Here is an 11,635-nt window from a genome sequence, read left to right on the forward strand (position 1 = left end):
ACTCTACGGACAACACGTGCCCGATTTTATTTTACACTGAAAATTTCGGGAACATCGTAGTGTATATAGATGATTGGCTTGATAAATCTTCCTTTCGTAATCGCTACGTATTATTCATTATTGTCGAACAGAGCTCGAATACAGTTCTCGTAAAACAGGCAAAATTCACCCAGATTAATGGAATTAATATCAAAATCATGAACAAACTGGTGTCATATATTTTAAGAAATATGTCTTTCAATGTGTAGTATAAACTGAAATATAAAAGCTTACCAGATGACAACATTCTTGTTATCAAAGAAAACGGGTGTTTTACGCACCAGCTGGATGCGACCCCGGACCCGGAACACGAAAGCTCACTATTTCCAAGACCCAGGGGCCAGATTCACGAAGCAGTTACGCAAGTACTTATGCAGCCCGTCCTCCAAACAAAGACCCAAAAGTGATTCTATCCACCCGCCAAACCCGCTGTTTATGAATGAAAAACGGTTTACACACGACTCACAACTGATGACGTTCGAACACTTCCGGAACAAGTGCTTCACTGACGAATTTTGTTCGAACCACAACGCTATAAATGCTTCACCCACGTACTACAAATACATATAATCGCCAACGGAACCTAAACACCTAACATAACCTATGCCTATATATGCACAATATGCTGATATATTATAATATTAATTTATATCTGAGAAAAATCCCGTTTTGAATGAACAGCATGTTAAAATATATAAATGCGTCTGTGGGGTCGACCGCTGGATGGAATGGACATGAGTCGAGGACGGGTTGACTTATGAACGTGTACATCTTTCCTCAATCTTTGACGCCTTTGGTTACATTTATTGAACAGTTTACAAGCATTAAACCTTCCCAATCAACTGTTGTTATTGTTATAAACAGCCTCCTGGTGCTTCGGAGCTCATTAACTGTTTAATAATTGGAAACAAAGCCGCCAAAGATTGAGAAAAGATGTACAGGTTCGTAAGTTCTTGCGTAACTGATTCATGAATCTGGCCCTTCCATTACAATATCATGCTTTTTGGGCATTGGAGTTGTCTGCTACCAGTGCGTGGACCAGGAACTCCGTACAGATTGTCTTCTTGAAAGACCTGAATCTGGCATTGTAAATAGCCCTGTAAGCTTCTATTTTTTGCCAATGGATATACAAAAAATAGAATATGAAAACAATCGTAATTTATCTCGTAATTTCTAAAATTAACTAAAGTTTTGCTTGATACTGGGCGAGTGTTGAGGTCTCTGTAACGTGGAAGGTGCCTAAGGATACCACAACAGCTTGCTGACCGTTCTCCAAGGAAACTTTACTTGTGAACAAAGACCAAAACAAAAGAACATATATAGCGAAAAATTGGGTGCATAAAATTGGGTTACGTTATACCAACCTTACGTGGACCTTACGCCACCCCTCCTACTGCCACGATTGTGTAACTCCTCACATCACCTTGGTGTGCATTATGTACACCTTCTTGATGTACATAATGTACTCACAGCCGCTCTATATCCACCGCCTCCGAAGGTGCTGAACAGAGCTTCAGCGAAACGCATTGGTCCCAAAAAATATTGTCAAATTAACTTTGCAGGATTAATTTTTCAGTTCCCATGTGAAGAACAGTCGTAAAATAGAGAGAAATTTGTGCTAGACTCACTGACCTAACTCTTCTGACCACATTCATTTTCCTTTTAAAGAAAACGAATGTGTCCGGTAGGGTCAGGTCCCGGAGTTTAAGCGATCATTATGTGACTCGTAAACAAAGATTATCGTCGCTCTTAAATCGACAACAACAACAAAGGTTATAGAGAGACGCTTGTGCAAGCGGCTCCGGCGACTCGGTACGGTACGGCTCCTTAGGCAGAATTCCTTCTCTTGAGAGTTATATTAATGATTGGTAATCATATAACCTTGATTGTTTTGCTCTGTCATGTGATGTACTATTTAAGTGTTGTAGCTGCAGTTGTAGACTGTGGCAGTGTTGTAGCTGAAGTTGTAGACTGTGGCAGTGTTGTAGCTGCAGTTGTAGACTGTGGCAGTGTTGTAGCTGCAGTTGTAGACTGTGGCAGTGTTGTAGCTGCAGTTGTAGACTGTGGCAGTGTTGTAGCTGCAGTTGTAGACTGTGGCAGTGTTGTAGCTGCAGTTGTAGACTGTGGCAGTGTTGTAGCTGCAGTTGTAGACTGTGGCAGTGTTGTAGCTGCAGTTGTAGACTGTGGCAGTGTTGTAGCTGCAGTTGTAGATTGTGGCAGTGTTGTAGCTGCAGTTGTAGACTGTGGCAGTGTTGTAGCTGCAGTTGTAGACTGTGGCAGTGTTGTAGCTGCAGTTGTAGACTGTGGCAGTGTTGTAGCTGCAGTTGTAGATTGTGGCAGTGTTGTAGCTGAAGTTGTTGATTGTGGCAGTGTTGTAGCTGCAGTTGCTGATTGTGGCAGTGTTGTAGCTGCAGTTGTTTACTGTGGCAGTGTTGCAGCTGCAGTTGTAGACTGTGGCAGTGTTGTAGCTGCAGTTGTAGACTGTGGCAGTGTTGTAGCCTCAGCACCAAACACTGTGAATTACTACAACATGCAAGCCAGGGCCGTGTTTGGTCTAGCAAACTGTTGTTTGCCTGAGTTTGCGTGCATGGGCTCGTCTGCGCTACCTCGGAAGCTGTCTACCTCTACCACTTGTAGACACGACCGTGTGTGGGGGGTCGTTAGCATGTGAGAGTTGTTTGTGTTGATGGTGAGTTGATTGTAGGGTCGTTCAACTGGATTAATTGTTTGATAGTGATATATCCTGAGTCCTAATGGGTTATCAGTCACTATGGTGGGGTTGTTGGTCTGTTTAGGTTATTAAACAAGCTCATAAGGTTGTCAAGAGTTAGGTTGTTCGTGTGTATGTATGTGTGTGTGTGTTCTCATTTATTTGTGCCTGCAGCATCGAGCTCTAGCTCTTGGTCCCCGCTTTTCTAGCCGTTGGTTGTCTAATGCAGTAACTCCTGGCCTATTACCCTATCAGACCTGCTTTTAAAGTTATGAATGGAGTTAGCCTCTACAACGTTATGCTCCTTTAAGTCATTACATTTACTCACTTCCCCTCACGCTAACAGAAAACTTTCCAACATCTCTATGGACACATCTGAGTCTCAAGCTTCCATCCGTGTCCTGCCTCTTGTTCTATTGGTATTCATTGTAAACGTTTCCCCATAAACGTGTGTGTGTGTGTGTGTGTGTGTGTGTGTGTGTGTGTGTGTGTGTGTGTGTGTGTGTGTGTGTGTGTGTGTGTGTGTGTGTGTGTGTGTACTCACCTAGTTGTGTTTGCTGGGGTTGAGCTCTGGCTCTTTGGTCCCGACTCTCAACCCTCAATCAACAGGTGTACAGGTTCCTGAGCCTATTGGGCTCTATCATATCTACACTTGATACTGTGTATGGAGTCAGCCTCCACCACATCACTTCCTAATGCATTCCATTTGTCAACCACTCTGACACTAAAAAAGTTCTTTCTAATATCTCTGTGGCTCATTTGGGCACTCAGTTTCCACCTGTGTCCCCTAGTGCGTGTGCCCCTTGTGTTAAACAACCTGTCTTTATCTACCCTATGAATTCCCTTGAGAATCTTGAATGTGGTGATCATGTCCCCCCCCCCTAACTCTTCTGTCTTCCAGCGAAGTGAGGTTTAATTCCCGTAGTCTCTCCTCGTAGTTCATACCTCTCAGCTCGGGTACTAGTCTAGTGGCAAGTGTGTGTGTGTGTGTGAACCAAGAACATACTCGGCCACATATTTCAGCTGTACCAAAGCGATGGGATTGTGGTCGCCTGTCATCGATCGGGGAACTTATGTTTTCGACTTAAGTCAATTTACCCAGAAGTTGTCTTTGACACAGTTGAGTTTCTACTATAGAGGAGGCCTATCTTTGAACTCTGGAAACAGGAGTCCAACAGACTCTAGAGGAGAGGAGCAAAGCAAGAGGCAGTCAAGGTAAGGAAGGAGTGAGCCAATGTGTAATGACACATGTATATTGTGTATCACATATGAGGAACTGATCATATATGTGACACTGATATATGAGTCACTTGTATCATAAGTGAAACTTATATGAGGCACTGACAATTGTTGTATTCTAGGATGAAGGTATTACTATTGTACTAGAACGAATTGGCCTATACATTAGGCCTAGACCGTTGCATCAGGAGAATATTATACTATTTGCTTGTATGACTGTAAACATACAAATGTCTTACTGGTAGTCACGCACAGTACCAATAGGACATATGCAGAAATATTCATGCAGAAATATTTTAGTATTAGTGTTGGCTTGAAGAGTTTGATATGGAAGGGTATGATTTTATGGGTTGTCATGGTTATCATGGGTTGTCATGGGTTGTCATGGGTTGTCATGGGGTAGTATAGGTCTCATGGGTTGGTATGGTTTTCATGAAGTAGCATGATTTTTATGGGGTAGCAGAGAGAGAGAGAGAGAGATGGAGAGTGGGAGAGAGGGAGGGAGGGAGCAGGAGCCAAGCTGGACACCAGGTAAGGTCTGCTTCATGGCGACTGTGTTGTGTAGTGGAGACTGAGAGTGAAAGTGGGGTCGTTGACCGGGGGTGAGTCTGAGTTTAGGTAGGTACTGCCCTGCCGGCACACTGACCTACTCCTTCTCCACGCCTCTGGCACTCCATAGACCCTACGTACTCATCTTGGCGCCCCCCCCCCCCTCTCTCTCTCTCTCTCTCTCCTTATCAAAGCAACCTAATTATAGCCTCGGCCATATGGTCCAAAATTAGCCACGCTTCCCTCGTCATGGAGTAACAGATGTTCTATGTCAATTCTAATGTCGAGAGCTGCACTCTACGGCTTAGTGTGTCACATTGCAGCGACATCTGTTGTTGAACGATTATCATGCTAAAATTCCCATTGAAAGGGGTCGAAGGATATCAGTATTCTAAACCGCTGCACCGTAGCACATATGGCCAATTAGCCAGTAGGAGAATGCTGAAGGGTGATTCCAACGCAAGACGCCAAGCTTATCAATCGTCAATCAATCGTGAAAGTTGCCTTATATGACATAGCAGCTTAAAGGAGGAGGAGAATGAGGACGGCGACGAACAAAAATCCAATCTACGGGCATATGTTTGCGCCTGCGCCGCGCCCTCGTTCGAATTTTCGCGCCATATTTAACGACATGCACCGAGCGTAACGTTTTCGTGAAAGCCCTAACCACTACGGTAAACTCTGAGAAGACGAGGTACACCACAACAAATAACAATCCCTGTTGACAAGAGGAAGACTGCCACGACACACTTTAGCCAGCGACACACAATTAGTTTACCTGAACCCAACTCAGCAAGAGTGTTGGGGGGAGGGTCAACGACCTCCGGGAGTCCATACTACCCAACACCATTGCAGAGGATCCCGGCCATCTTGGGAGGACACATGTAAGAACCCCATGATTGAAAAGGCTTATCTACGTCATACAGGTGAGAAAGTGAGCCTTCGGGCAATGGTTTTATGGGGGACTGGAGGTGTGGAGAGCGGGAGGTCGTTGACCGCACCGGTGCTGCTGCTGCTGCTGCTACTGCGCGGCGACTGCTGCTGCTGTTATTGCTCCTTCTGTTGCCGCTTCCGCTGCTGCTGCTTCTGCTCCTGCTCCTTCTGCTGCTGCTGCTGCTGCTGCTGTTACTGCTGCTGCTGCTACTGTTACTGTCGCTACTGCTGCTGTTACTGCCTCTTCTGCTGTTTCTTCTATTGCAACTTTTGCTACTGCCACGGCTATTTCTGCTACTGCCACTGCTACTTCTGCTACTGCTACCGTTACTTCTGCTACTGCCACTGCTACTTCTGCTACTGTCACTGCTACTGCTACCGTTACTTCTGCTAATGACACTGCTACTGCTACCGTTACTTCTGCTACTGCTACCGTTACTTCTGCTACTGCCACTGCTACTTCTGCTACTGCCACTGCTACTTCTGCTACTGCTACCGTTACTTCTGTTACTGCCACCGTTACTTCTGCTACTGCCACCGTTACTTCTGCTACTGCCACTGCTACTTCTGCTACTGTCACTGCTACTGCTACCGTTACTTCTGCTACTGCTACCGTTACTTCTGCTACTACCACTGCTACTTCTGCTACTGCCACCGTTACTTCTGCTACTGCCACTGCTACTTCTTCTACTGTCACTGCTACTGCTACCGTTACTTCTACTTCTGCTACTGCCCCCGTTACTTCTGCTACTGCCACTGCTACTTCTGCTACTGCCACTGTTACTTCAGCTACTGCCACTGCTACTTCTGCTACTGCCACCGTTACTTCTGCTACTGCCACTGCTACTTCTGCTACTGTCACTGGTACTGCTACCGTTACTTCTGCTACTGCTACTGCTACTGCTACTTCTACCGTTACTTCTGCTACTGCCACTGCAACTTCTGCTACTGCCACTGTTACTTCTGCTACTGCCACTGCTACTTCTGCTACTGCCACTGCTACTTCTGCTACTGCTACCGTTACTTCTGCTACTGCCACTGCTACTTCTGCTACTGCCACTGCTACTTCTGCTACTGCTACCGTTACTTCTGCTACTGCCACTGCTACTTCTGCTACTGCCACTGCTACTTCTGCTACTGCTACCGTTACTTCTGCTACTGCCACTGCTACTTCTGCTACTGCCACTGCTACTTCTGCTACTGCTCCCGTTACTTCAGCTACTGCCACTGCTACTTCTGCTACTGCCCCCGTTACTTCTGCTACTGCCACTGCTACTTCTGCTACTGCCACTGTTACTTCAGCTACTGCCACTGCTACTTCTGCTACTGCCACCGTTACTTCAGCTACTGCCACTGCTACTTCTGCTACTGCCACTGTTACTTCAGCTACTGCCACTGCTACTTCTGCTACTGCCACCGTTACTTCAGCTACTGCCACTGCTACTTCTGCTACTGCCACTGCTACTTCTGCTACTGCCCCCGTTACTTCAGCTACTGCCACTGCTACTTTTGCTACTGCCCCCGTTACTTCAGCTACTGCCACTGCTACTTCTGCTACTGCCCCCGTTACTTCTGCTACTGCCACTGCTACTTCTGCTACTGCTACCGTTACTTCAGCTACTGCCATTGCTACTTCTGCTACTGCCCCCGTTTCTTCTGCTACTGCCACTGCTACTGCCACCGTTACTTCTGCTACTCTCACTGCTACTGCCACCGTTACTTCTGATACTGCTACTACTTCTGCTACCGTTACGTCTGCTACTTCTACCGTTACTTCTGCTACTGCCACCGTTACGTCTGCTACTGCTACCGTTACGTCTGCTACTGCTACCGTTACTTCTGCTACTGCTACCGTTACTTCTGCTACTGCTACCGTTACTTCTGCTACTGCCACTGCCACTTCTGCTACCGTTACTTCTGCTACTGCTACCGTTACTTCTGCTACTGCTACCGTTACTTCTGCTACTGCCACTGCCACTTCTGCTACCGTTACTTCTGCTACTGCTACCGTTACTTCTGCTACTGCTACCGTTACTTCTGCTACTGCCACCGTTACTTCTGCTACTGCCACCGTTACGTCTGCTACTGCCACCGTTACGTCTGCTACTGCTACCGTTACTTCTGCTACTGCCACCGTTACTTCTGCTACTGCCACCGTTACGTCTGCTACTGCTACCGTTACTTCTGCTACTGCCACCGTTACGTCTGCTACTGCCACCGTTACGTCTGCTACTGCCACCGTTACGTCTGCTACTGCTACCGTTACTTCTGCTACTGCCACCGTTACGTCTGCTACTGCTACCGTTACGTCTGCTACTGCTACCGTTACTTCTGCTACTGCCACCGTTACGTCTGCTACTGCTACCGTTACTTCTGCTACTGCAACCGCTACGTCTGCTACTGCTACCGTTACTTCTGCTACTGTCACTGCTACTTCTGCTACTGCCACTGCTACTTCTGCTACTGCCACTGCTACTTCTGCTACTGCCACTGTTACTTCTGCTACTGCTACTTCTGCTACTGCCACCGTTACTTCTGCTACTGCCACTGCTACTTCTGCTACTACCACCGTTACTTCTGCTACTGTCACCGTTACTTCTGCTACTGCTACTTCTGCTACTGCCACCGTTACTTCTGCTACTGCCACCGTTACTTCTGCTACTGCTACCGTTACTTCTGCTACTGTCACTACTACTTCTACTACTGACACTGCTACTTCTGCTAATGTCATTGCTACTTCTGCTACTGGCACTGCTACTTCTGCTACTGTCACTGCTACTTCTGCTACTGCTATTTCTGCTACTGCTACTTCTGCTACTGCTACTTCTGCTACTGCCACTGCTACTTCTGCTACTGCCACTGCTACTGCCACTGCTACTTCTACTACTGCCACTGCTACTTCTGCTACTGCTACTTCTGCTACTGCTACTTCTGCTACTTCCACTGCTACTTCTGCTACTGCTACTTCTGCTACTGCTACTTCTGCTACTGCCTCTGCTACTGCCTCTGCTACTTCTGCTGCTACTTCTACTGCTGCCACTGCTACTTATGATACTGCTACTGCTACTTTTGCTACTGCCACGGCTACTTCTGCTACTGCTACTTCTGCTACTGCTACTTCTGCTACTGCCACTGCTACTGCCACTGCTACTTATGCTACTGCTACTGCTAGTTCTGCTACTGCCACTGCTACTCCTTCTACTGCTACTTCTGCTACTGCCACTGCTACTGCCACTGCTACTTATGCTACTGCTACTGCTAGTTCTGCTACTGCCACTGCTACTTCTGCTACTGCCACTGCTACTTCTGCTACTGCCTCTGCTACTTCTGCTGCTACTTCTGCTACTGCCACTGCTACTTCTGCTACTGCCACTGCTACTTCTGATACTGCCACTGCTACTTCTGCTACTGCCACTGCTACTTATGCTACTGCTACTGCTAGTTCTGCTACTGCCACTGCTACTCCTTCTACTGCTACTTCTGCTACTGTCACTGCTACTTCTGATACTGCCACTGCTACTTCTGATACTGCCACTGCTACTTCTGCTACTGTCACTGCTACTTCTGCTACTGCTACGGCAGCTGCTGATACTCTTGTTCGTCACGTCTGCCCGTCAGTTAACACGCCAAGTTGTGAAGAACACCGAAAGAAGATGAAGAATCGTGAACCACGTGAGAATCTGTTCATCGAACACCTGAACAGTTTCTCACGTGGAAGGTGTTCTCGCTGTGATGAACATGCTGGAACAAACTGAACAAGCAATTGGTTAGGCCTCGAGGTAAGGCAAGGTAATTATCAGGGGACATCACTAAGCCATTATGACTATATAGCACTTGGTAAGGATTTGAGGATAAGGCTTTAAGATAGGACGGAGGATAGGATAGGTGGGACAACCACTCGGATAGTCGGGGATTGAACGCAGACCTGCAAGAAGTGATACCGTCGCTCTACCGTCCAGTCCAAGTGGTTGAACGACTCGATTTCCCAGATCTTCTTAAATTATAGACGAATCGCAGCGTTCAGTGTTCAGTTCGTCAGCTTGGGTTGGGTACTGCATTTTTTTATTCCAATCCACTTCTGGAAGGCTATTAAGGTCACCACAATTGCTTACCGCATACAAGTATACTAAACACAGGACCAAAGTATACTCTGAGTATACCCACATCGGGAAGCCACGTATACACCTTTGGGTGAACATACATAGCCCTGTAATCTGTTTGTTTCCCCAGAGCGTCTTAAGCGTATACGAACTGGTGCATTAGTGTTCCGTTCGTGTACTTGCGGATTTACGCATATTTGACATCCTTGTGAGATGTGCGTGTGTTTGGGGGTTTTCATGTCAGTATCGTTTAGATGTTCGTTGTTACTCCGATTAGCGTGATGGTTCAGTGTGGTAGTTCAGTGTGAAGGTTCAGTGCAGTTAATGGGAAGGTTCAGTGTAGTTAGCGTGACGATTCAGTGTAGTTAACTACCCACAGTCTTGTGGCGGGGTTATTGCCCTCTCATTTCATACAAGCCTTACTTCTTACACCCCCACCCCCCTTCCTCCCCCCCCCGTCCCCCTGCACCCCCCTCTACCTAAAGAACACCCAGCACCCCCCCCCCTCCCCCCATACCCTCCTTACCTATCCAACGAACCCATTCCCCCCCCCTCTCTCTCTCCCTCCCCCATCCTCCCCCCCATTCCCCCCTTCATCGCCCACAGATGAAAGTATCTGATCTAAATGTAGAGGGCGTCGTAGTTACTGCCTCGGCTCTCAGCGCGGCTATTATGGGCGAGGAACGATGTCGTCGGCCTTCATGCGAGTATCTCCTGCCCTCCCCTGCACAAGGGTATATGAACGGGGTCAGAGGCATGCGGAGGGGGGGGGAGGGGGGGAGGGGAGTAGACATTGGTCATACACTTGGAAAGTCGATGTGGAGGAGGGTAACGACCTCTGACTTCATCGCAGAGGAGGCGCTGGCCAAGGCGCACGTATACACACATATATATATATACACGGTCAGGGCGCGCGAAACGATCGCTCATTCACGTTCGCGTATGTAGGTGTATGTTTTGAGATGTAAGGGCGGGCGTAACGCGCTCGGTTGGTCTTTAGGGGGGGGGGGGGTACACGCGAAATGCGCGATTGTTGCACGCAAACTCACACGGGCGCTTTCGTCGATTTATTTACGCTTGCATAGACGCGCGTACGTACTCATACACGCACAACAGATATACACACACGTACACACACACACACACACACACACACACACACACACACACACACACACACGTACGTGGAATGCTGACTTTCAGAGGGGGGGAATTATAGGGTCTGGGGGAGAATTTGTCAACACACTTACTGGACATAGAAGTCAATGGAAAGTAGCCTAAGAGATCCTCCTGCTCCACAGCCAGCCGACGCATATCTCTCTGCCCCAGAATGACGACAGTGAAAGGCACAGAAATATGCCTCTGTGATTTAACCAAAGGTGCAAAGAAGGTAAGCATATAAGCCCGAGGCCACGGGAGGAAAAACGACAGGGACCACAAGTGCGATAGATTGCGGAGAAAGAGAAATGCAAGAGGGCCAGAATCGAGTACATGGGAGTGAAACAAAAGGCAGGCGCGGAAATTGATATCATAACACGTGAGATCAAGCAAGAGACTCCCACCTCAGACAGATCCAAAGCAACGGATGATAAGAATATGTGTGAGAGAGAGAGACGAGAGTGAGAGAGAGAGAGAGAAAGAGAGGGAGAGAGAGAGAGAGAGGGAGAGAGAGAGAGAGAGAGAGAGAGAGAGAGAGAGAGAGAGAGAGAGAGAGAGAGAGAGAGAGAGAGAGAGAGAGAGAGAGAGAGAGAGAGACTTGACGAACCGTTTCAAGTCGTTTTCAGAAGAGAGGTAGGGGGAAGAGGCTGCCTTATCTGCTTGATACCTGCTTGATGGGGTTGTGGGAGTTCTTCTACTCTCCAAGCCCGGCCCGAGGCCAGGCTTGGCTTCTGAGAGCTTGGTCCAACAGTCTGTTGCTTGGAGCGGCCCGCAGGCCAACATATTCACCACTGCCCGGTTTGTCCTGCACGTCTTGAAGAAAACTATCTAGTTTTCTCTTGAAGATGTCCAACGGATCTTTGTCTCTTCTTGGTTGGTGTGTATGATCTGCCAGAGGAGGGAGGTT

At 47.6% G+C, this 11,635-nt stretch overlaps 2 protein-coding genes across 2 annotated transcripts; one reads left to right on the forward strand and one right to left on the reverse strand.

The window, feature by feature from the left end:
- Positions 1 to 1,945: 1,945 nt before the first annotated feature.
- On the forward strand, positions 1,946 to 2,710 carry LOC138350163 (uncharacterized). Its single transcript, XM_069300488.1, has one exon. It carries the CDS (start codon positions 1,946 to 1,948, stop codon positions 2,708 to 2,710), a length of 765 nt encoding a protein of 254 aa, XP_069156589.1.
- Positions 2,711 to 5,558: 2,848 nt separating this feature from the next.
- Positions 5,559 to 10,968, reverse strand: LOC123750305 (pneumococcal serine-rich repeat protein-like). Its single transcript, XM_069300489.1, has 3 exons — positions 10,821 to 10,968; positions 8,559 to 9,077; positions 5,559 to 8,512 (listed from the first exon to the last, which is right to left on the reverse strand). The coding sequence occupies exons 1-3, from the start codon at positions 10,966 to 10,968 to the stop codon at positions 5,559 to 5,561; spliced, it is 3,621 nt and encodes a 1,206-aa protein (XP_069156590.1).
- Between the last annotated feature and the right edge of the window lie 667 nt (positions 10,969 to 11,635).

The sequence above is a fragment of the Procambarus clarkii genome, chromosome 44, assembly GCF_040958095.1.
Source record: "Procambarus clarkii isolate CNS0578487 chromosome 44, FALCON_Pclarkii_2.0, whole genome shotgun sequence".
NCBI classification, from domain to species: Eukaryota; Metazoa; Arthropoda; class Malacostraca; order Decapoda; family Cambaridae; genus Procambarus; species Procambarus clarkii.